The sequence below is a fragment of the Lemur catta genome, chromosome 3 (assembly GCF_020740605.2).
Source record: "Lemur catta isolate mLemCat1 chromosome 3, mLemCat1.pri, whole genome shotgun sequence".
Taxonomy (NCBI): Eukaryota; Metazoa; Chordata; class Mammalia; order Primates; family Lemuridae; genus Lemur; species Lemur catta.
Genome location: NC_059130.1, coordinates 45,167,276 through 45,193,611, shown reverse-complemented (window position 1 = coordinate 45,193,611; position 26,336 = coordinate 45,167,276). Strand labels below are relative to the sequence as shown.

Below are 26,336 nucleotides of genomic sequence, written 5' to 3'. Positions count from 1 at the left end.
ACTTCCGTTTGGTTGACAGATGACCTGGAAGTTTAAGCGAATACGGAGTTTGGGCTTAAATATTGCTATGCAGTATTTTGTTTTGAAATAGGCATCTGTCCGCTTTTCCCTTACTGAGGCCTTATATCGTATGTTCTGTGTTGCTTGAGTTTAAAGGCACTGCAGAGTCTGTTTACCTTTCTTGTTTGGAAAAGTGTTCCGGAAGCGAAACCCTGAGTAATCGGAAGTGATTAGGAGTGAGAGAGACGCTTGACGCCAGGAGGGCTTGGGCGGGGCCGATTTCGGAACGGAAGAGGCGTGTGGCAAGTTAACCCAGTGACGCCACGCCGAAAAGCCTGTAAAGTGAAGCCCCCTGAAACAGGGAGACTACAAATCTTAGAGGTAAATCCCGGAAGGGGCTTGTGTAACTAAGAGGGGATGTTGGAAAAGTACGGAAGTCGAGGTTGGAGCTTGGTGGCCAGTAGCTTTGGATTTAGGTAAAGATTGTTTCCAGGAAGGCTTGTTCAGACAGGGACGGAACTTCGGTTTCGATTTCCCGGGACAGCAAAGGTTACCGTGCTTGTCGCTTCCCCGCCTGCCGCTTTCATGCCTGGTACCTATTCCCCTCACTCTCCCACCTCTTCACTTGGTATTTGCCGGCAGACACTCCCTGGGCTTGTACATTTCGCAGAGCAGCTTCCAGGCGCGGTTTCAGTGGTCTTTGCTTTTGCGAAGGGTCTTTTGGATACCTGTTTTAAGAGCAATAGACTATATAAATGAAGGAGGATTAGTGACTGATAAGGAACTTAGTCATGGGAGACCCTGTGCTTTGTCGTATCGAGTACTAGGAGTGATTTTTTTTTTTCTGGTGAAACCAGTTTGTCATCTAGTATACAGTTCATCGTATTAAATATTACTGTATTAGTATCACCTTCCTTCTCATGCTCTCCGGTAAATCTGAGTGTGTACTGTAAAGCCGTGCATACATTTCTGAAAGCATGTGCCCAATGTATGTTTTTGTTTTTACTGTTAGGGGCTACACCGTTTTAATTATACTACCAAAAAAGTACAGATTAAGTTATCATGAGTAATATTTTTGTCGCTTGTTAAACATCCAAACAGAAGCTCCTGATATATATATGTGTGTGTATGTGTGTGTGTGTGTATAGTGTGAACAAATTGTGTCAACATGTCTCCTAAGAAAGTAATTACTTTAAAATTCTGTTGTCATATCAATGATACAAAAGCCCCTACAGTAACTTCATTGCCATTGCTGAACTGAAATTCAGGATACACCTCTGACAATTTAGAGTGCATTGGTGAGGATGGTGAAATAGAGTATTTAAAAATAAACAATCCGTAATTTTTTTTGAGACATTTGGTAGACATAACAATACCACCTTTGAGAAGGGGATATGAGGGAACACTTCCCTTCCTAAATGCTTGTATACTAAATGTAGAAGCAATGAAAGTATTGTAACGTTTCAATTAGAAGCACTCAGTGAATGTGTTTATATGATATCATTTTAATTCTTTTATATGTATACATTTCTAGGTATTTCAGAAGTCTTGGAGTGCATTTTCATTAAGGGGGAAAAATGACTACTCCTAAAAGTTTAGAAACCAAAGGTAAGTGTTCTTCTTTTGATGATAATTGTTTTTAAAACATGAAATTTATGATATGAATGTTTGAGCCAGGTAACTAAATCTCATGGATCCTCTGAGAATCATTTGTATTTCAGATGACTTATATTTCAGTACTTCAGATATACAAGTGAGTATTAACATCATTAGTTAGTATTAGATGACTGCTTTTAAAAATTTAGTGTAAAAACAAAGTTTTACAGCTGTATTCCTTGTGCACTAGATTAAGATTTAAATAAACAAGAATATATATTTTTAAAGATTTAAGGAGATGGACAAACAACTAGCAGGTATCAAAGATCTCCTTCATGTTGTATTAGTTTGCTAAGGTTGCTGTAACAAAGTACCACAAACTGTGTAGCTTAAACAAAAATGTGTTGTCTCACAGTTCTGGAGGCTAGAAGTCCAAGATCAAAATGTCAACAAGGCCATGCTCCCTCTGAAGGCATTAGGGAAAGATGTGTTCCAGGCCTTTCTCCTAGCTTCTGGTGATTTGCTGGCAATCTTTGGTGCTCTCTGGCATGTAGACACACCACTGTGATCTTTGCCTTCCTGTTCACATGGTATTCTCCCAGTGAGCATGTTTCTGTGACCAAATTTCCCGATTTTATAAGGATAGCAGGCATACTGGATAAGGAACCCACCCTACTTTTGTATGATTTCATCTCAACTAATTACATCTGCAGTGATCCTAGTTCCAAATAAGGTCTCATTCTGAGGTACCAGGGGTTAGGACTTCAACATATAAATATTTGAGGGATATAGTTCAAACCATAACACTTGCCAAATACAATAGACACTTTAGTCCTGCCTTGCTTGCCTCTCTGTAATATTTAATACTGTTGATCATTCTCTGCCTTTGGAAATACTTTCTTTCCATGACTTCCATGACATCACTTTTATTTTCAGCCTACCCTGTAGCCCTTCACTGTCCAATGCAATAGTCACATATGGCTATTTGAATTAAATTAAAATGTTTTAAAAATTAAAAATTCAGTTTCTTAGTCATACTAGCCACACTTCAAATACTCAATAGCCAGATGTGACTAGTGGCTATTATATTTCTATCATTGCAGAAAATTCTGTTGGACAGCACTGCTCTAGTTATATCTTCTGTGTTTCTTCTTCACCCTCCTTTCCTTCTGGTTTATCTTTTAAATATCAACGTTTTTCAGTCCTCTTTCTCTTCTCAGGGCTTCAGTAATTATCTGTAGGAATAACTCCCAAATCTATTTAGAGCCCTGATCTCTTCCCTTATGATTCAGACCCTTGTTAACCTACTGTCTACTGGCCATCTTCATTTAGATATAGACAACAGTTTTAATATGTCCCAAAGTGAACTCCTTCTGACCCAGCTTATTCTTTGGGTGCAGTGAGTTCTGCAGGCTGGGACCATCAGTGAGAGATGGGAAACTATTTTCTGGAGGCCAGCTTTACAGCAAGCAGACCTCCAGCAGCAAACTTAACTTTAGAGTGGGGTTTAAAATATATGTAGGAAACAAGGAAGAAAGATCATGCCAATAAATATTTAATTGAATTTAATTCAGCTGTGTTCAGCACCATTCCATAAGTCACCAGAAGGTTTTTATAATATTAGAATTAGCAAATCAGAGATTGGAATGGAAGTAATAAACTAGGAATTAATGGGAAATAAGAGCAATTCAATGATATCTAATGTGAAAGCAACTAACATGGTGCTTGGCAAAAAGCAAAAACTAAATATAATGTGATTAGTGATTAAAAGTTAATTATTGTAAGTCCTCTGTAAAATTAATTCTTTTTTATTATTATTGTTTGTAATGAGGTTGGAGTTATAAAGCACTTTTACAAAAATGGTTTCATTTGATCTTAATTATCCAATAAGGAAGATAATCCAACTATTAGCCTTATTCCTACACTTAATATGTTATCTACTGTTAATGAACAAAAGTTGCTTGTATTGCATGGCCTGAGAAAAGATGTACTTATCATGGTTGACATTTGTCTTTTGTACTTCCTGTAACTGCGTCAGGAGAAAAGCATAATTGTTTATTTTATTAATAGAACTTCCTCTCGGAGGACATTTGAGCAATACTCTCATCAAAAAAGGAATGTATCACTGCTGCTAGACCTATTTCTAAAGGGGAAACATACAATAAATAGTAACAATTAGAAAATTAAAATTAAAATCCAAAACTTTTGGAGGGTATAAAATTAAAATTAAAGCTATTAAAGTCAGTTTAGTAAAATAGACCAAATAGGTCTGAGGCATTTAAATATTTATAATTCCAAAAAATAGTCTAACTTTAATATTAGTTCTATAGAATAATAGCTATTAAGGATTTCAGGAGCAGATAAATTTGGGAAATCCTGGATTAAAAGAGAAGTTAGGCTGGGTGTGGTGGCTCACACCTGTAATCCTAGCACTCTGGGAGGCAGTGGAAGGATCACTTGAGCTCAGAAGTTTGAGACCAGCCTGAGCAAGAGCAAGACCCTGTCTCTACTTAAAATAGAAAAACTTAGCCAGGCCTGGTGGGATGTGGCTATAGTCCCAGCTACTCAGGAGGCTGAGGCAGGTGGATCACTTGAGCCCAGGAATTTGAGAAGATTGCTATGAACTAGGCTGTGAGCTAGGCTGATGCCACTGCACTCTAGCCTGGGCAACAGAGTGAGACTCTGTCTCAAAAAAAAAAAAAAAAAAGAAGAAGAAGTTATACTATAGGACTTCTTAGAGCCTTTAATATACTTATGTACGCTCTGAAGCTACAAAGAGGTGCAGTATGCAGCATTGCCCACATTTATTTGACCAGGGAACTCTTTATCCATAGAGCCTGTGGCAAGAAGATGTTTGGATTCCACTTCAATAAAGGTTGATCTAACAGTTAAGTCCATCGTGTATAACATATTTTTCTAATTTAATAACTTTATTAGGTGATATTAAAGACATTTAAAAGTATCAATTTAAAATTAAGAAATGATGATCCCTAATTTGTTTAATTGTATTATAGCTGAATTTGCATAGGTTCTGGCCAGTCTTTCCAGCTATAACCAAGTTAGGAATTAATGATTTAGTGTGGAGGAAGAAAAATTAAGCAGTTTTTAAATGAGTTAGTTATTGAATATTAAAGTGAAATTTTCTAGGTAGTCTATTAACAGATTAATGAACTTCATTTAGCATTTATTCATTTTCTGTGCCAAGGACGATTACATTAGCTGATGATGCAAAATTAGGAGGCAGTCCCTACCCTGAGGAGCTCCCAACAGTCTAGTCTGCAAAAGAAACAAATTATTTTCAAAATACACACTATAGTATTTGTATTTGCATTATTCTGAAAGCACCAAGGGATAGGAAAAGGGTGAGGTTAAGTGATTTGTCCAAGGTCACACAATCCACGATAGTAGATATTGAAGTTATTTTGACTCAGAGTCTGGTGTTCTTCCCACTACCCTATCCTGCTGATTTATAGGACATATCTTTGTAGATTTACAGTTTTATGAATAAAGGAGAAATACTTGTTCAATGACAGATTGCAAAATATTCTTTTTGCCTCCATACTCTAGAGCAGGGGTTGGCAATTGATGCCCTTGGGCATCCTGAGAATATTTGCAGTTTGATGATCAGGAACACTAACTTTGAACCACATTTAAGCCGAATATTATCCTGAATAAAAAAGAATTCTGTTCTTCTCATTATTAGACCTATGTTACAAAAAAAAAAAAAACTGTATTCATTTATTATTATAGTTTGAATTTCATCAATAAAAATGTTTTCCTCTTTTTATAAAAATACCTATATAGTATTCTCAGTTTTATGTTTTGGCCCACAAAGCCTAAAATATTTGCTGTCTGGCCCTTTGCAGAAAAAGTTTGGCCAGCCCCTGTTCTAGACTGTTAGACTAATGACCTTGTATGTTCTTTCCCTACATTTCACCAATCCTTGGGGAAGGCAATAAGAATAAGCCATGAACTTTTGATATGTTTTAATTTATTGGTAAGTGATCACAGGTGGAAGTAATAGTGATGAATAATTTAAGGATTGTTTTGTGGGTTCCCTTTAAAGAGTGGGGAAGAATAAGGTTTGATGTTTTGCTTTATCTGATACCAGAAATCTTTGTCTTCCCACTTGAGAGAAGGGAATTGCTCATGAATGTATCCTGGATTGTGCCTAGTGCATATGTAATGAAGGTTTCTATGTGTGTCACAAGGAAAAATAGAATTATGAAAGATAAGTTACCAGTTGAGAAAATGTTAAGCCCTTGCTCTCATGGCCTGCTTGCCCATGCGCATTAGCTAGAATCATTGTTATTACTGAGAGGGAGCTGCCATATGCTATGTAATACAACTTTGGTGTTTATAAATACTTGAGTAAGTAGAACAACTTAAGTAAAGTTAAAAGTAAATTGAGGTTGAAACAAGTTGGTTGAATTTCTTGATTGGAATTTTATGAGGTATTTTGTTTGAAAAGAGATTTCTGTTAAATACTTATTACTTTTTTGCCTTTTAAATTTAGCATTAACCATTTTGTGATTTGTTCTTGAATCTCCATTAGTTAAAATTCCAATTCAGAAAAGTTACGACTTGCCTAGAAATCCTATTTGACCATGATGGAAGTATCACACCTGCTTCTTATTCCCTCAGCCTCAGTGGGCCTGCAGCATGGCTCTACTGTGTCTTTTGTTGTTGATATTTTTTAGTAATCTGTACTTATCCGTGATTCTGTGTTACTTCTTAAATGCCAGAATGTCTTACTGACAAAATGAATTTACATTAGATAAAGTTAAACAAACTTAAAATCAGGTTGTAACAACATGGTAACAGTCATATATTTTTAAAATAATTCAGTAGAGATTTTCCTTGTGAATGCTACCATGCTATAGTGTGTTTTAACTAATATACCAAACTGTTTATGTCACTTTCTAGAGTATATCATATAGAAATGACACTATTTTATTCTAATGTAAAATGTTTTCTAAAGTAGAACACATTAATTGTACCCTAGATGTCTTTCCACCTCCTGTCTAACGCAACTCAAAATTCCCAGAATGTTGCTACATACATAGGAAAAACTGGGGAAAAAAAATAATCTGTTGAATGAAAATATAGTCCTATAGTCTTGTGATACAACTTTAAGACTAGCATAAGAGAAAAAAGTTAGAATTAGTTTCATGACATTAAGTAAACTTTATTTCTCCCCTTTATCACCATCCAAAGTTTATTAGGAGTTTTGTTTTTTTTTTTAATTTCAGCTCTTCATGGGGGTACATAATTTCAGGTTATATACATTGTCCATAGCCCACCCATCCCCCTGAGTCAGAGTCTCAAGCGTGTCCATTCTCCAGACAGTGCTCCTGGCACTCACCATGTAGTCATACCTCTATTCCCTCCCCGCACCCCCCACCTCCCCGAGTCAGCACCTTCAAGCATGACCATTCCCCAGACGGTGCGCAACACACTCTTCATGTAGGCATACACCCATCCCCTCCCCCCACCCTCGTCTCAGTCTGATATCCAATTGGTATCCTTCCCCGATGTGCATTTAGGTGATGATCAGGGAAACCAATTTTCTGGTGAGTACATGTGATATTTGTTTTTCCATTCTTTGGATACTTCATTTAATATAATGGGTTCCAACTCTCTCCAGGAGAACCAAAGAGATGTCGTATCACCGTTATTTCTTATAGCTGAGTAATACTCCATGGTATACATATATTACAGTTTACTAATCCATTCGTGGATTGATGGGCACTTGGGTTGTTTCCACAACTTTGCAATTGTAAATTGTGCTGCTATAAACATTCGGGTACAGGTGTCTTTGTTATAGAATGACTTTTGTTTTTCTGGGTAGATGCCCAATAATGGGATTGCTGGATCGAATGGTAGGTCTACTTGAATCTGTTTAAGGTATCTCCATAATGCTTTCCACAGGGGTTGCACTAGTTTGCATTCCCACCAGCAGTGTATGAGTGTTCCTGTCTCTCCGCATCCACGCCAACATGTATTGTTTTGGGATTTTTTGATAAAGGCCATTCTCACCGGAGTTAAGTGGTATCTCATTGTGGTTTTGATTTGCATTTCCCTGATGATTAGGGATGTTGAGCATTTTTTCATATGTTTGTTAGCCATTCTTATAGCTTCTTTTGAAAAATTTCTATTCGTGTCATTTGCCCACTTTTTGATAGGGTTGTTTGATTTTTTCTTGCTGATTTTCCTGAGTTCTAAATAGATTCTTGTTATCAGTCTTTTATCTGATGTGTAGTATGTGAAAATTTTTTCCCATTCTGTAGGCTGTCTGTTTATTTTCGTGACCGTTTCTTTGGCTGTGCAGAAGCTTTTTTAATTTAATCAGGTCCCATTCGTTTATTTTTGTTGTTGCTGTGATTGCCTTAGGGGTTTTCTTCATAAATTCTTTGCCTAGACCAATGTCTGTAAGAGTCTTTCCTACATTTTCTTCTAGAATTCTAGTTGTTTTCCATTTAAGGTTTAAATCTGTTATCCACGGTGATTTGATTTTTATAAGAGGTGAAATCTGTGGGTCCTGTTTCAGTCTTCTACATGTGGCTATCCAGTTTTCCCAGCACCATTTATTGAATAGGGATTCTTGTCCCCAGAGTATGTTTTTGTCTATTTTGTCAAAGATTAGATGGCTATATGAGGATGGTTTTATATTTGGATTTTCTGTTCTGTTCCACTGGTCTGTGTCCTGGCACTTGTGCCAATACCAGGCAGTTTTAAGAACCACAGCCTTGTAGTATAGTTTGAAATCTGGCAAATTAATACCTCCCATTTTGTTTTTATTGGTTAAAATTGCTTTTGCTATATGGAGTCTTCTCTGATTCCATATAAAGTGTATAATTATTTTTTCTAAATCTGTGAAAAATGATGTTGGTAATTTAATAGGAATTGCATTGAATCTATAGATTACTTTGGGTAGTATAGACATTTTAACAATGTTAATTCTTCCAATCCACGAGCATGGTATGGTTTTCCACCTATTCACGTGTTCTGCAATTTCCTTCCTCAGTGTTTCATAGTTTTCTCTATAGAGGTCCTTTACCTCTTTAGTTAAATATATTCCTAGATATTTTATTTTCTTTGTTGCTATTTTGAAGGGTATTGAGTCCTTAATTTGGTTCTCTGATTGAATGTTATTGGCATATATGAATGCCTCTGATTTGTCTGTGTTGATTTTGTAACCTGAGACTTTACTGAATTCATTAATTAATTCCAGGAGTCTCTTGGTTGAGTCCTTGGGGTTTTCCAGATATAACATCATATCATCAGCGAAGAGTGAGAGTTTGATCTCTTCTGTCTCTATTTGGACGCCCTTGATTCTGCTCTTTTAAGGAATAATAATAAAAGCAATAGGACCTAACATTTAATGAGTTTTTACTGTGCCAAACACCATTCTAAACACTTTATATATATTCTTATTTACTTTTAAGTATTGTATTAAATCATAGATATCGAGAATGCAAAAATAAATAAATAGATAAATAAGAACATGAGGAATAGATACATTGGTAGAGTGATTTTGGAACACAGTTTGACCATGCAGATATTCACCAAACCCATTAATTCTATGCTTGGGAGCTTATTCGAAAGAAATAATTCAGAAGTTGAAAAAAAACTGTAGGCATAAAAGTGTTCACTAAAGCATTATTTATTACAGTGAAAAACTGGAAAGAGTCTAAATATCCAACAATAGAATAATAATTAGGTAAATAATACTATATTAACTTGAAGGAATATATTGAAAAATAAAATGAAAAATATATTAAGCTTACAAAATTTATTATGATTGGAAGTATATAAAAATATCGAGGAAATCTGAAGTCATGAGAAGGGATTTTAGAGTGAGGTGAATATAGGTACTTTTTTTCTTATTAATATCTTTTAGTAATGTAATGTTTTAAAAAATAATAATAGAAACCAAAGGATATGTGACTATGTGAAAATAATCTCTTCTGTGGTTTTTGTATCTGTATAACATAGTTTGGAAGAGGAAGAAAAATAAGTTTCTTGAAAAGTAGAAATACAACAAAGAAACCTCAAGAAAATATTCTTGTTAGATTTTTCCCTTGCTATAAAACACCTTGCCAGGTAACTTTTTCATAGTTATTTTCTTAACATTACTCTGAGCAAGCTCATCATTTCTGTGGTGCTTTGGCTGGAGAATTCCATTTCTGGGGCCACAATCCAGGAACTGAAGTGACAGCAAAGTCTGCTTCAATTTGGAATGTTCACAAATTATGTAATTCCTCTTATAATATGGCTTTGTACTTCAGAAACTCTTAAGAAAGGTTTAATTATAGTAAGACTTTATCATTGCTCTTACTAAATTGAATAAGTTCTTCTAACTGCATGGTTACTGTGAAACATTAGTATTTGGCATATCTACGATATGACATTTAATAGTCATTGAGACTAAGGACATATTTTGACCTTTTTTTTTTAACTAGGAATTATGTTTCAGGTATTTGTTTTAGGAGATTATATTATTTATATAAATATATATATGATTTGGCTAGACAGTGATGAATTTGATGAAGACTGATCAGTAGTTCATAATTGTCCTTAATGTTTCTATAGAAATAAAATTTCTATTGAAATGTTTTTGTACTACTTATTGCACATTTATAATATATATTCGTATAATACATTTTGTCTTTTTATATGTATTTCCTTGTCTCCTAAATTAGGTAGTAAATTTCTTGAGCATAGTGGTCCACACTACCTCACAGAATGTCTGGCTTGTATTAGGCATTCATGTTTGCTGCCTGTGACCATTCAAAATTCATCATTATAACCATTGTTACTGACCTGTGTGCTCATCCTTTATTATCCCTCCCCTTGTTATTATTTATTTCCTATTAATCAGGTATATATTGAGTACTACAAACAAGGCACTGTATTGGGAATATAGTATACCTAAAATAAGTTGAAAGCCACTAGAGGGAATAAGACATCAATAAAATACCTTGAGTATGATATGGTGAAAGTGATGTCTAAGGAAGTTGAATCTGACAACACAATGTAGTTTGACTTGTATAAGCAGAACATAAACACTTAAGCCTAAGGATAGGATTGAATCTTTTCCTAATCAGTTCTCCAGTGTAACATACATCATGCTTTCTCTTACCCCTGTGCAAAGCATTCTTTACCAAGAGTTCACAAAAACAGATGAATCTATTTTGTGATAGAAGGTTTTAAATATGCATATATATAGCTGATATTTATTTTTATATTTAACTAACATTATTGAGTGTCTCCAGTGTACCAGGCACTTGATCATACTACATTCTTTCTTACTATATCTCTGTAGCATAGTTGTTAACTATCTCTGTTTGACATATTAGGAAATAGAGATTCATAGAACATTAAATTTATTTATCCAGGGTTATACTAGGAAGTAGAAATCAACCAAATACTGTAAATCCAAATTTTGTGCATAGTCCACGAAGAGAGAAGCCATTTGCTTGAAGAAAATTTGAACTTGTAAAACTGTTCATCTTTTGTAGATGTGATTGTTTTTAAAATTAGTTTTTACTCCAAATTTTTTCCTTTTTTTAATTTTTGTTTTGTTTTGTTTTTTGGTGCCAGTAATTCTAAATGTAGGGTATAACATGTCTTGACATTTTCTTGGTATTTCTTTTTCATAAACAGTTTATGTTTTGTTTTCCCTTTGTTAGTGACCCTTACTTCAACCCCAATCCGAGGAGCAGGAGATGGAATGGAAACTGAAGAGCCACCTAAATCTGTTGAAGTCATCTCTAGAGTCCAATCCAGAAAACATCATATGCCTCCAAGTCCACGGAAGAAAGCTGTTCTGTCAGAGAGCCCAGGAGTTCTTCAGTTAGGGGAAGTTCTCACTGAAAAAGCAGTGGAAGTGGAAGCTGTAAGAATATTAGTTCCCAAAGCTGCTATAACTCATGATATCCCTAACAAAATTGCAAAGGTTAAGTCTCTGGGACATCATAAAGGAGAATTTCTTGGTCAGTCAGAGGGAGTTACAGAACCTAATAAAGAACTCTCAGAGGTAAAGAATATGTTGGAAAAGCTCAAGAACTCTGAAAAAAAGTTACTGCAGGACAAAGAAGGTCTTTCAAACCAGCTGCGAGTACAGACAGAGGTAAGAACAGCCTTAATAGATTTAATGAGAACTATTCTTTACAGCTAAACCTTCTATATCTGATGTTAGAAAACTATATTTCTTCATGGGAATGTCATTCATCATAGCTTGTCATTTCTTTAAATGCTTACTCTTAAATTTCTCATTCTCAGACCCTCTAGAGAGAGTTTATATCGGGAAGTTATACTCTAAACCTCCTTGAAGATGAAGATGTCAGGTGCTTTGGACAAGACAATCTATAAGTTGTAAAGCGGGGTTACAGTTATAAACTGCCAGAGTAAAGATTGACCAAGTCAGCCTTTGAAACTGACTATTTAGTAGTCCCTATTTTAAAGATCCATAAATATCAAGTATTTTTGCCTATGTAGACATGATAGTTGGAGTAAAGAAAATGATGGTATAAGTTATTGTGTCTTCATTGTAAATGAAAAACAATATATTGTGCTTGGTTGTGTTGCTTTAATGTTTACATCTTAGTAAAAATTACACCCTCGTTTCTCTATTAGACTATACATATTTTTTGTTCTTTATGAATTTTTTAGTTTTAATTTTATATGCTAGACTATATATTTTTTATCAAATAGACTTTATTATTATTATTATTTTAGAGACAGGGTCTCACTCTGTCACCCAGAATAAACTGCAGTGGTGTAATCATAGCTCACCGCAACCTCAAACTCCTGGGCTCAAGCGATCCTCCTGCCTCATCCTCCTAAACAGCTAGGACTACAGGCATGCACCACCACTCCTGGCTAACTTTTTAATTTTTTGTAGAGATAGAGTCTCACTGTGTTGCTCAAGCTAGTCTCAAACTCCTGGCCTCAAGAGATCCTCCCACCTCAGCCTCCCAAAGTCCTGAGATTACAGGTGTGAGCCACCACGCCTAGCCTGTACATGTTTTTGCTACATGCAAGTCTTCACAGGTGACACCAGGGTTAGTGGTTCTTGTCTAAATATATTTTTGATGTATTTAATAATATATTTCAAATATATTTCTAAATAACTAATTTCTAATTACAAAAGTAGTATATATTTATTTGGAAACATTTTAGGAAATACAGAAACACACAGTGAATATGGTACTACTTATAATCATACCATCCAGATATAACTGCATAACTATACACATGAGTTCATTTTGTCTTATAACTCCCTTTTTTCCAGTCACTAATGTTTTCCCATGTCACAGAATGTTCTATTACAGTATCATTATTAATTGCAGTAGTGTTCTTCAATGGTTCCGCCATATACCAATACCTGTTATTGGACATTTGTTTTAATTTTTTGCTCTTTTCAGTAACAATGTAAAAAACGTATTTATAGATATCCCAGATTACTTCCTTTGCTTAATTTCTTACAAGTAAATTCCTAGGACACAAAGATTAATTTACATATGTTAAATAACAAACCACATAAAATATTCTGTCATTTTTTTTTTTTTAGCAAAATTTATTTTAGTTTTCCGACTTTTTTTCCTTTAAGTGTTGACTGGAAGCAGTGTGTTATTTTCATGATAATCATTTCTACTCTTACTACAAGAGGCTCAGTTTATAACCACATGAACAATAGATATATAGAGAGAGGTAGAGAGATACAGTTTGTATATACTATGAAAGTTAAATATTTAATTTCACTTTTCGACATAAACTTTAAATAGTGGAGGTCTAAACTGCACACAATTTCTCTTTTATTAATTTTGTTATATTAAAGTCAGTGACATTACTTTGAGCTTGTTATATTGGTTATGTTGTCTTCTAGGTAAATCGTGAGTTAAAAAAGTTGCTGGTGGCTTCTGTCGGGGATGATCTTCAGTATCACTTTGAACGTCTAGCCCGTGAGAAAAATCAGCTTATTTTAGAAAATGAAGTGCTAAGTCGAAACACAGCTCAGCTTTCCGAACAGTTAGAACGTATATCAATACAGTGTGATGTATGGCGAAGTAAATTCCTCGCAAGCAGGTATTTCCTATTGTAAATGATATTTCATTTCTTAGTTTGTGCTCTGTTTGTCAGGTTTTTGACCTATAACACAAGAAAGTAGATTGGAATGTAAAAATTTCTGACTAATATTGTCAAAGTACTTCATATAGTATTTAAGATGTGGACTCTTCCCTCCTTTGACTGGTCACGTAATCTCCCTAAATGGAGAAGTGTTATAAGGATCCTCCCTTATTCCTAAATTCTAGGTTACTACTCTATGGTAGAAATCACTCCTACTACCATGTTTAAGACAAAAGCAAAACCGTAAATTCAGACATCTAGTAAATATTAAATTAACAAAAGGTCAAACTAAATTTTTTTTCTTCACTTGCTATCTGGAGAAATCAAATCTCATTCCTCCTCCCTAAGATAATAATTTATTTTTTATGTTCTGTTCTCATAGCTCTTTTAACTAATAAAACTTCCCAACCTTTTTCTCTCTGTGCACAAATAGAAAATTATAATGTTTTTATGACATATTGGATGAAGCTATTCTCCAACAGAGATGAAATCCCCAGGGTCCTAGTCCAGACCTCTGGACACACTGGTGGTTGGGAAACTCTGCTATATATTATGATTCTTTGTCTATTTATCTCTTCCATCACCTCAGCTTTGAGTTAGTAGAGAACAGGATCTGGATGTTATCCATCTGTGTATTTCCAGTGCTTAGCAAAGTACTTCACACATAATATGTTTAATAACTGTTGATTTAAATTGAGTCATCTAGAGATTTCTCACAAAACACCAAAGGTTTCCAGGCTTTACTTTAAGAACCACAAATTGTGATAAAGTAAATTTTTAGGAAAATGTTTCTTCGTGTCTTAAAATCAATAGTACTTTCTATTAGTTGATTATTGTCATAAAGTCCTTAACTTGTTTGTTTCGTAATTGTGCTAGTATAGTATGCTATCTGGAGGAATGAACTTACTACTTATGGACTGTCATACAGATTATTACAATATCTTTCAGTGTCAAAATTGTTTCCATTTTAAGAAATTTGGTAATAACTATAATCTGAGACTTAAATTTTAGTTTTAAGATTTTCAGCTGAATAACCATACTTTAAAATTTTGATTCAGTTCCCTCAATAGAAAACTAGTTAAATAAAATTTAGTACATCCAATAAATAGAAAACATGAGTTATTTTTTAAAACCAGGGAATGAGACAGCTCTATATGTGCTAATATGGAAGAATCTCCAAGAAAAATTGTTAAGTAAAAAAAAGCAAGATGTAGAAAAGTTTATAATTGAGTAATCCCTTTTTGTTACTAAAATGGATATATTTATTTTTTAATATATACTTTCATACTAAAATATACATAAACTATTTTTTTCTGGAAAAATGTATAAGAAACCATTTATTTGCTCGATACTTATGCTGAAAAAAAAAAGAAACTTGGTTACATATAAAAGGAGAATGGAGATACTTGGCAGGGGGAAAGACTTAGTTTTCCTTTTAAATTAGCCTTTTTTTAAAATTTTTTTGTTTATATAGATTTAGGGGATACATGTGCAGATTTGTTATATGGATATATTACGTGGTGGTAAAGTCTGGGCTTTTTGTATCACCCTCACCAGATTAACAAATTAACTGCCATGTGAGTTGTATTTAACTCATGCTAGTTTTGAGCCTGGGGCTTTGTGAAGCATATATAAGTCACACATTTCTTTACCTTGGGAGCTGCATGGTGTGCAGGCAACTCACGCTGCCATGCTATAGCAGACATGTTACGTGATGGGTGGCCCCGGGGCTAAATCCTGCAGTTGGTTTGTGAAAATCTTACTTGTTGATGTTCTTATTGTTACAATTAATATTGACAATTTAATTCTAAAAACGTGGATTAAATGAATAGAAGTCAATAAATTTTGTTTTTCTATTTATGTTTACCTTTAAATTACACTTAAGCCTAAGTCAAGAAAAACACTGTACTCTTATGAACTATTATTCAAGTTTTCACATTACTTTTTACATTACTAATTTTCAAATTTTTATATTACTTTTTCATTGAAAAAAATACAAAACAAAAAGAACAAATTTTTCATTAAATTAGAAAGGATCATTTTGTTTTCAAAGTTTTTATTCGATTTTCATAATAAAACACTGTGGCCCCAAGGAAAAATTGTTTCCTTAGCAGTCAGTGTGTTAATATACATAATATCTATTGGGTAATTTTTCATCCTATCTATACCTCTCTCCCACCCTCCTACCCTACTGAGTCTCCAGTATCTATTCTATTCTTAGTGTCCATATGTACTCATTATTTTGCTCCCACTTATAAGTAAGAACATGTATTTAACTTTCTGTGCCTTGAGTTGTTTCATGTAAGATAGTGGTCTCCATCCATGTTGCTACAATAGACATGATTTCATTCTTTTTTATAGCTGAGTAATATTCCGTGGGGTGTGTGTGTGTGTGTGTGTGTGTGTGTGTGTGTATACCACATTTGTCCAGTCATCAGCCAATTGACATACATGTTGATTCTGTATCTTTGCTATTGTGAATAATGCTGCAGTAAACATACAAGTACAGGTATCTTTTTGATAGAATAATTTCTTTTCCTTTGGGTAGGTACCCAGTAGTGAAATTGCTGGATCAAATGGTAGTTCTATTTTTAGTTCTTTGAGAAATCTCCATATTGTTTTACATAGAGGTTATAGTAATTTACATTCCCCCCAACAGTGTGTAAGTGTTCCCTTTTCACTGAATCTTCGCCACCATCTATTGTTTTTTGACTTTTTGACAGTGCCCATTCTGACTGGCGTAAGATGATGTCTTGTTATGGTTTTAATTTGCATTTCTCTGATGTTTAGTGATGCTGAGGATTTTTTCATCTTTGTTGGCTATTCATACATCTTCTTTTGAAAAATGTTCATGTCCTTTGCCCATCTTTAGTGGGGTTACTTTTTTTTCTTGTTGAGTTGTTTGAGTTCCTTGTAGATTCTAGACGTTAGCCTTGCTGTTCCCAATCCCCCTGGGCCACAGACCAGTACCAGTCTGTGGCCTCTTAGGAACCAGGCCGCACCAAGAGGAGACCAGTGGGTGAGCAAGCAAAGCTTTATCTGTATTTATGGCCACTCCCCATCGCTTGCATCACTCCCTGAGCTCCGCTTCTCCCCTTCCTGCCACCTCCCCCAATCCCCCTTAACCCTGGTCCATGGAAAAATTGTCTCCCATGAAACCTGTCCCTGGTGCCAAAAAGGTTGGGGACCACTGCATTAGCCTTTGTCAGTTGCATAGTTTACAAATATTTTCTCCTATTCTGTAGGTTGCATGTTTACTCTGTTGATTATTTCTGTTGCTGTGCAGAAGCTTTTTAGTTTAATTAAGTCCCATTTGTCTATTTTGGTTTGTGTTGCATTTGCTTTTGGGGTCTTAATCATAAATTCTTTGCCTAGGCCAATGTCCAGACTTTCTATATTAATACTTTTCTTAGGACAAAGAGGTAACTGGGTGTAGGAAAATAATTTTTGTTTTCCTATTTAAATTTTTCCATATTTAAAAAACACTTAATTTTTTTCTTTCAAAATTTGATCAATCTAGAGTAAGATTGAGGTACATTCCAAAAGTCACTACATGGGAAAGTTAAATAACTTTTACCCTTATCAGTTTGTAAATGAATATTTTAACTGAATCTTTTTAATGAACTCTAAGTTCATAAATATCTTTAATGTTCTTTAGTGAAAAGTTAAAAACTGAGAAGTAATTTGATGGTGCTAAGTCTTCTTTGTTAGCTTTTGAAAGTGACAATCACAAAGTAGTATTTAACTTCTTTATATTATCCTGTGTTATCCACAGAATTTACATGTGAGATTTTAACCTTTTTCAGGGTAATGGCAGATGAGTTAACCAACTCCAGAGCAGCTTTACAGCGTCAGACCCGTGATGCACACAGTGCCATACAAGATCTCTTGAGTGAACGGGAGCAGTTTCGTCAGGAAATGATAGCTACCCAGAAGTATGGTACTTGTTTACAGTCTGAACTCCTCTGCTTTCTCTTGCAATTTTTGTTATTGTGATAGTTTTTTTAGTGTGTCTACATTTGATAACTTATTGAGCATGCACTTTGAGTAGCAATTTAAAATGGATGCCCTGGAAGAGAAGAAGACTAAAAGAATAGAAGGGATGCTTCTCACCTACTTAATTGAAGATAGAATTAGTTATATCTATAATAGACAAAAATCTCTGGATTTAAAAGCAGTTTTTGTTTATAGTTATAGTAGTTCTGTATAGTTTTTGGCAGAAGCCACTGAGTGTACCTGTGTCTCCTGTGGAAGGATATCTTTTTGAAGATTTTCCATAGTATTAGAGCTTATTTTCATGTCCATATACTCCAGAACTATCAAAGTTGATAGTCTTCCTTAAAAGCTCTTTGTATTTTTACATAGTTGATTTATTACAAATAGAACCGGTAAGCGTCAAAAAGTAAATTATAGAGGAAATTAGAAAACTGAAAACACAATATATCAAAGTATCAAAAGTTGTGAGAAGTAACTAATGAAGTGTTTGGAGGGAAATTTATAGTTTTAAATGCTTATTTGGGAAAAGAAAAAAATCTTATCAGTAATCGAAGATCACTCTTTAAGAAACATAAAAAGTAAATTAAACCCAAAGTAAGCAGAAAGAAAAAAATAATAAGGATGAGAGCAAAAACAAATTTAATAGAAAGCTGTATGCCACTTCTTTGGAAAGATAAACTTAAGAAACCTCTAGCCAGTCTAATTAGGGAAAAAAAGGGAGGAGATACACATTACCAGTATCAGGAATGGGATAGGGGAGTACACTACATAGTCTATACACATAAAAAAGATAGTATAGAAATGTAATGAACAACTCTATATCAATAACTTCAGTAATTTAGATGAAACGGACAAACTCCTTGAAAGGCAAGCTACCAAAGGTTACTCAGGAATAAATAGATAACTTGAATAGCCCTAACCTTTAAAACAATTGAATTTGTAATTAAAACTTTCCAGTAAAGGAAATTTTAGGCCTAGATGGATTCACTGGTGAATACTAGTAAACATCTAAGGAAGAATTAAAATCAAACTTACACAAATTTTTTGAGAAAACAGAATAGAAGGAAAAAATTTCCAACTCATTTTATGAGGCCAGCATTATCTTGATACCAAAACCAGAGACATTACAAGAAAACCACAGACCAATATCTCTAATGAACACAGGTACAAAAATCTTTAACAGAATTTTAGTGAATCAAATCCAACAATATAGAAAAAGGTATATGTATTATGATCCAAGAGGATTGGTCCCAAGAATTATAGATTGATTTAGCATTCAAAAATTAATTTAACTCACCAAAAAAGAAAACTAATATGAATAGCTCAATAGTTGCACAAATCAAATCAGTAGTTCTCATACTAAAATATGAGAACTAAAAAAGTACTGTTTCTTAAATGATTTTCAGATAACAATTTAGTAGAGTAGCATATGCCTTCTGTACACTAACTTATTTGACTAGACTGCCTAATTTATTGAACTCTGAGAGAGAAAAATACAGGAGAAAGATGATATATGATTTCAGAAATACGTTTCTCATTTGCTTCCTATTACTGATTTTTATATTTCATCCGTTTACTAATGTTCAGTGTTCATGTGTGTTCTGTGCAGATTACTGGAGGAGCTCATAGTCTCCCTGCAGTGGGGAAGACAGCAAACTTATTCCCCTAGTGTACAACCCCACAGCACAGCAGAACTAGCATTAACAAATCACAAGTTGGCAAAAGCAGTAAATTCTCACCTTCTGGGAAACGTCGGCATTAACAGTCAAAAAAAGATTCCGTCAGCAGTTGAATTCTGCAGCACCCCAGCTGAGAAAATGGCTGAAAAGGTAAAATATTTTCTCTTTTGTAATCTGTGAAATTTCTAGGACTGTCCTCTTACTGAAAAGTGACCAGTTATAATAGAAAGTGCTTGGCGTTAGAAGTTAGGAAATGTGAGATCTAAACTTGATTCACATGGTAATGAGTTTGTGATCTTGGGAGAAAATGAAAGCTCTTCTGCTTTAATTTTCTCTAACATTACTGCTCTATTATTAATAAGAAAAAATGTAATTATTTTGAAAGAGATCCTATTTTTTAGCTACTGAATCATTGCTAATCCTTTTCTTGAGTTCATTATGATATAAAAACCACTGTGTAGAATTTTTAATTTCGTGATCATTAGGTTAGATGACTTCTTATCTAAGAAATTATTTCATTTCCACATATAAATGGGAATGGGCCAAATACTACAGAATCAAATAGTGTAGACCTACAGTCCTGGATGAATTCAGGGTCCGTGCAGATCACCTATCAAATACTGTGGTCTCACAATTCTGTGACAACCACCATGTTTACCTCCATTAAAATTTCAGCACCCAACTCCCATGTCCCCTTTTGGGCCTTGTCATTTACCAGAACTCTTCTACCATTAAAATTTTCAATTCAGCATCTCTCTCTGTGATCAGCTTCTCTTTCTAGCTCTAGTTCTTTCATTCTCACTGTCCTGTTCTTTGATTTTATCATTATTTTTAGTCCCTTGATCTCTATATTTTTTTCTTTGTCTAATCAGCTCACTGTCCTGGTTTCTCTTCCTGTCCTAGACTAGACTTGTAAGTGCCTTGCTCCCTTATCCTCCTCCTCATGTACCCTGAAAACCCCATTCCAGTGTCAGTTCAGTGTTTGCCACCTTTGTTTCAATCTCCATCAAACTGTTACTTCACATTCAGCAGATGACTTTGGTTCCTAATTCACAGAAGAAACAGCCCACAGGAAGAAAACTGCCTGAAGGTCCCACTTGATATCTAGCCGCCTACCTATGTGGTAACCAGCCTTACATACATTTTTCTCAGAGGAAAAGGTGTCTTTCCTCTTCTCCATGCATAGCTCTCCCCTAGACTCAGGCTTCCCCCTAACAGTTACTCCATCCATCTGTTGGCTCTTTCCTTATGGCTTAAGAACATGTCCAAGTGTCATTCATCTAAGAAAAAAAAATCTTTCCTCTATTGTAAGATCTCTGGATATGGCCTCATCACCTACCATTCACATCCAAGAATGTTGGACAAGTTGTTCATACTTGTTTGTACTTACATACCTTTCATTCCTCAGCTCCTGCCATCACTTAAACCTGTAGAAGACTTCCTGCTCCACTGTGACTGTATTGAGAGCATTCCTTCCTTCAAACTCCCTGACCTCTGTGACATTACTCTTTCTTGATCCGTACACTACTTCTCTGAGCTCTTCTTCATAGACTTTTTTTTTCCTTTAAATGTTTGTTTCATAGGAATCTGTTCCCCATCCTTTTGAAACTTCCTTAGTTTCCTTAACGCCATAATCTCCCAGCTCTTCACTGCTTCTGTGACCTTTCTTTCTCAGTATTTGAGCAGGCAGGGGGCATCCTCTGTGTGACCACTCTTGAGCTTTCCTCACATAACATACTTTCCATATTCTCTAAGGATTATTCTGTTCCCCATAGCTTTATGCTTGTGACTTCTCCACCTGAGACATTTTGTCTGAGTCTTATATCCAGCTGGACAAATCCATCTACTTGTTCCACAGATGGCTAAAAGTAGAACAACCTCTTTTCTCCTTGCTTTTCCATTTGTACACTCCCCCGAGCCCCCCCTCCAAAAAAGAAGAAAAATAACCTACTTCTTTTCCTGTACTCCATATATTAATGAACTATACCTATTGTATAGTGATGTCTTCAAGAGTCCATAGAATAATGCATATAAAACCTATAATATTTTTCAATATATTATAATTTCTCAATAAATGGTAGCTATCATTTTTACTATTATTTCCTTCATCCCCTGATCTTGTTGAGTTTACAGATCTTATCAATTGCTTCCAATTTATCCCCCCTCCCATGTACAAACACATGACCTCCAGCCTAGACTATTATAATAGCCCCCTCAGTAACATCCCTGCCTTGCTTATAACCTGCCTCCAGGCCACCCTTTACTTCCACACAATTACTTCAGATATGCCATTACAATCATCAGACAGCTCCCAGTCTTCCTCATTATTGAATCTGAATTTTTTCTCATTGTATAGAAGGCTTTAATAACCTTTTTTCCATCTCCCCTTTCCAGTATCATTTCTCAATTGTCCCTACCCCCTTGCACTCTACATTCCAGCAGTGTTAACCATTTTTTATTCCACACATATGCCCTTATATCTCATGCTTCTGAATGTATTTTTTCTTCTGTCTAGATTGCCTTCTCAGCCCCTCTCTTGTTGCCTAACTACCTTTAAGAATCAGCCTTCCCTGAATCTAACTGGCAAACTGAGATGTTCCTTCTCCAGCCTGCCAATTGCACTTAGTACATATGTCTGTTAAAGTTCCTTATCATATCAAATTGTAATTGTTTGATTCTCTATGTCTGTCCCAACTATAAACTCCTTAAGAGCTGGGGACTGTGTTTATTTATGTTTCCTCAAGGCCTGGCATAATCCTGTGCACATTGTAGGTGCTCAGCTATTTACTGAATTAAACTAAACTAAACTAAAACTAAACTCATCATCTTTATCCAAAACTTTGTTTCTCTTTTTCGATTCTCTTTGTTGGGAAATTGTGTCACTGTCTACTCAGTTGCTGCCAGTAGTATTTGCTATAGTTAATCACTCTTTCTTTCCTGACATACTCTCTTCCCTTGGTTTATGTAACTCTACACCTTACTGGCTTTTCTCTTTTCTGTGACCATTCTATTTCACTATGCAATGTTGAGTATCAGGGCTGGGCCTGGATCCCCTTTGTCTCCCAATCCTTTATCTACCACATTCATTTAACAAAACAGACAGCCCTTCTTCCTTGGTGTCTCTCTCTTTTTTATTTTCCTTGAGACAAGGTCTTCCTCTGTCACCCTGGCAGTGATATCATCATAGCTCACCGCAACCTCAAACTCCTGGGCTCAAATGATCCTCCTGCCTCAGCCTCCTAAGTAGCTGGAACTACAGGTGTGCACTTCCACACCTGGCTAATTTTCTGTTTTTCTAGAGATGAGTCCTTGCTATGTTGCTCAGGCTGGGCTCAAACTCCTGGCCTTAAGTGATCCTCCCACCTCAGCCTCCCAAAGTGTTAGGATTATAGGCATGAGGCACTATGCATAGCCTTCTTAGTGTCTCTTGAACCTTTCAGTCCCATTCCTTCAAAGTTCTGTCATTCTCAGCTAGATTATTACAGTAACCTTCCTTTCTCTATCCTTCTCATGTCTGCTTTAATGCATACCCTTCCACATCCTATACACTGTGTATAGAATAATCTGTCTGAAAAGTACCCTGCTTGAAATTCTTCCCCTTCACCTTCAAGCTCAAATGCCAAAGCCTTTCTATCCATACTACTGTCTCAGTCTCTTTCTATTGAATTCTTTTATCATTTTGTTTCTCTCTGTAAAGACTCATAATAACATTTATAGAGTATTTGGGAACTTTTCTTATTTCCCTTCTAAATTTATAAGCAACTTTAAAGTAAGCTATTCATCTTTGTTTTTTCTCTAACACCTAACCAAGTTCCATAAAAATAGGATCTCAAAAACCAAATTGAAAAATAGAGTCTAGTTGAAAAATAAAGGTCCTAAAATAAAATGATGTCTCTTAAATGATGCCAGGACATTCTTAAAGTAGCTGTGGCTCTTTGGGTATGGTGCTACCTTAGAGGGAACACAAAAGCTGCTGGACAACATGAGCGCTAGAGAAAAAGGTGTCATCAGCCATTTCTGAAACTTTAAATAAACCTCATATAAGAAAGAGAGAAAACCCTTGTCCTGGTTCATTTCACAATTTCTTTCCAGTTGCAGTGCCTACTTCCTTTATACCATAACTCATCATCATCATGATGTGATGATGATTGGGAAAATATGACCATGAGAAACGAGCTGTGAGCGAGATATGTTATCTATGCCCTAAACTGGAGAATTTTTTCAACCCAAGAGTTCCTTGGGTCTCAGTAAAGGAGATAGAATAGGAAAAATCAGAGCAGATGAACAGATACAGAACCTAAGAACATGGCTGTTATTATAAAATGTTACATATAAATTAGAAAAAGAGAAATGAAAAGCCATTGATATTACAAATAAAAAGTGATCAAAGACTCTGAAATAGCATTTTAATAGAGGAATGAAGGCAGAATACTGATTCTAACCAGTTGAACGAGAGATTAAGAAAGGGAGGTAGTGAGTACTTTTTGGTTAAGGAAAAAAATTAATAGCACTTAAGATAGAATTGATATAACCTTCTTCTCTTCTGTGTTTTCATACTTTCTTATCAATATCTGTAAAATATGAATTTCATCATTTTTAAAAAGGTAATGATAATTAGACATCATTATTAAATTTACAGCTCTCTAAGAAAAGAGAGAAGTTCTCAATCAAATTCATCATTCAGATGTTATTTTTTATGATAGTTACATATTAAATGGAACCTTATAGGTAGTTATACTTCAATGCAACCATGGGCTTTTACAGTCCGTACTGCATACATCTGACATTACCTCTTATTTTCCTTAGGTTCTACGCATTTTGGATCCAGTTACCTGTACAGAGAGCTCATCTGATAGTGCATTTTTTGAGTCTTCACCAACCACCTTACTTGCTACAAAGAAAAATATTGGACGATTTCACCCCTATACTAGATATGAAAATATAACTTTCAATTGCTGTAATCACTGCCAGGGAGAACTTATTGCCCTTTAACATTCAGTATGCTGGAGGCATGGTACAGGTACTTGCTTATTACCCAACAGTCATTATTATTTTAGAGCTAGGGTTGTTACAGTATTAGAAGTGATATCACTTCCTATTTATATAATGTATATACCCAAAGATGTTTTATGTACTATACTCCAGATTACTCTTTCTTAATAAATATCTCAGGGTAAGAAAAGAATGAAACTTTTTAGATATATTTAAAATTAGAGAATACTTTCCAAGCAATACACAATGCTTTTCGTAAAGGACTTTAAAAGAAAAAGATTCTTTAACTTTCTTTTAGACCGTAAATTATTATTTCTCTTACTAGATGTTTTATATGAATAAGTTTAATTGTGATACGTTAAAACAAGGATAGGCAAACTACAAATATGACCATACTCATTCATTTACTATTGTCTAAGCTGTTTTTGTACTACAACAGCAGAGTTGAGTAGATGCAGTAGGTCTTATATGGCCTGCAAAGCCTAAAATATTTACTGTCTACTCCTTTACAGGAAAAGTTTTCTGACTTCTACTCTAAAGTAATAGTAGATAGGGGGTATGGGAGGGTACTTTCCCTTGACAGGAATATTTTGAGCTACAAAAGAGGCTTACAGAAATACTATGGGTGAAGGGACTAATCTTTTAAAAGTAAGTGCTATATATTAGGCAAATAAATATTTTAGAGACAAATTAACAAGAACTTCAGCAAAACATGTTGGTTTTATGCAGGGGATTCTGTATACTGAATGTACACAATCTGACATATATAAAAGAAACACTCTTAAGTATTGACAAATGTAATGTACAATAGGAATATCCAACTTGATATTTATAAAATATGGTGAAGTTAGAATCTTTCTAGAACACTAATAAACTTAAAGAAAAAATGCAATCCATCAATTAACACATATTATGTAAAATGTATATTTATGATGAGCCATCATAAATGCCCTTTTACTGGCCTTTAAAAATAGTCACAAAATATTTATGCCAAATTATACGAATTAGTTGCAGAAGTGCCTATCAATAGAGAAATCTTCAAAGGACAAATTTGGTCAAATATATTTTAATGTCAACTTAATGATTTGTTGGTCTTGACTCATCTGAGTTATAGTTTCAAGTAACAGTAAATTTCTCTGCCTTCTTTATTGTGAATATTTCTTTTTTCCCCTAGAATGATGTGCTTTGGTTCAAGTCTTCATTTAGCTTAGCTATTTATAATTGATTCTTTAGCCTTTTTCTTTAGGTTCCTTAGTATAAAAGTCTTAGAAGAATACGTAACAAAAGAAAAATTAGATAAATTGAACTTCATCAAAATTTAAAACGTGTGTGTATCAGAAGACATAGTGAAAAGGCAATGAGGAGAAATGGAGAAAATATTTGCAAAGCGTATATCTGGTAATGATCTAGAGTCCAGAATATATAAAGAATTCCTACAATTCAACAACCCAAAAACAAACAACAAAAATGAGCAAAGGATTCGAACAGACATTACTCCAGAAAAGATATACATAGGTCAGTAAGCATATCAAAAGGTGCTCAACATAAGTAATCATTAGGGAAGTACAAATCAATACCACTTCATATCCATTAGGATGACTGTTATCAAAAAAGAAAAATGACAAGTGGTGGCAAAGATACAGAGAAACTGGAACCCTTGTGCATTGCCAGTGGAATGTAAAATGATGCAGCAGCTGTTGAAGACAGTATGGCAGTTCCTAAAAAAATTAAACACACAAATACCATATGGTCTAGCAATTCCACTTCTAGGTAGATATCCAAAAGAATTGAGGGCAGAGACTAGAGTAGATATTTGTATACCAGTGTTCATAGGAGCATTATTCACAATAGCCAGAAGGTGGATATAACCCAAGTGTCCATCAATGGATGAATGGATAAACAAAATGTGGTATATACATTCAAAGGAATTATTCAGCC

The 26,336-nt window shown here is 34.7% G+C and overlaps 1 protein-coding gene across 1 annotated transcript; it reads left to right on the top strand.

Annotated features, from left to right (window-relative positions):
- Positions 1–141: 141 nt before the first annotated feature.
- BLZF1 (basic leucine zipper nuclear factor 1) lies at positions 142–25,553 on the top strand. The gene is made up of 7 exons (XM_045547424.1): positions 142–381; positions 1,535–1,608; positions 11,292–11,731; positions 13,490–13,689; positions 17,538–17,666; positions 19,337–19,556; positions 24,213–25,553. The coding sequence occupies exons 2-7, from the start codon at positions 1,578–1,580 to the stop codon at positions 24,396–24,398; spliced, it is 1,206 nt and encodes a 401-aa protein (XP_045403380.1). The 5' UTR covers positions 142–381; positions 1,535–1,577; the 3' UTR covers positions 24,399–25,553.
- Positions 25,554–26,336: the final 783 nt, after the last annotated feature.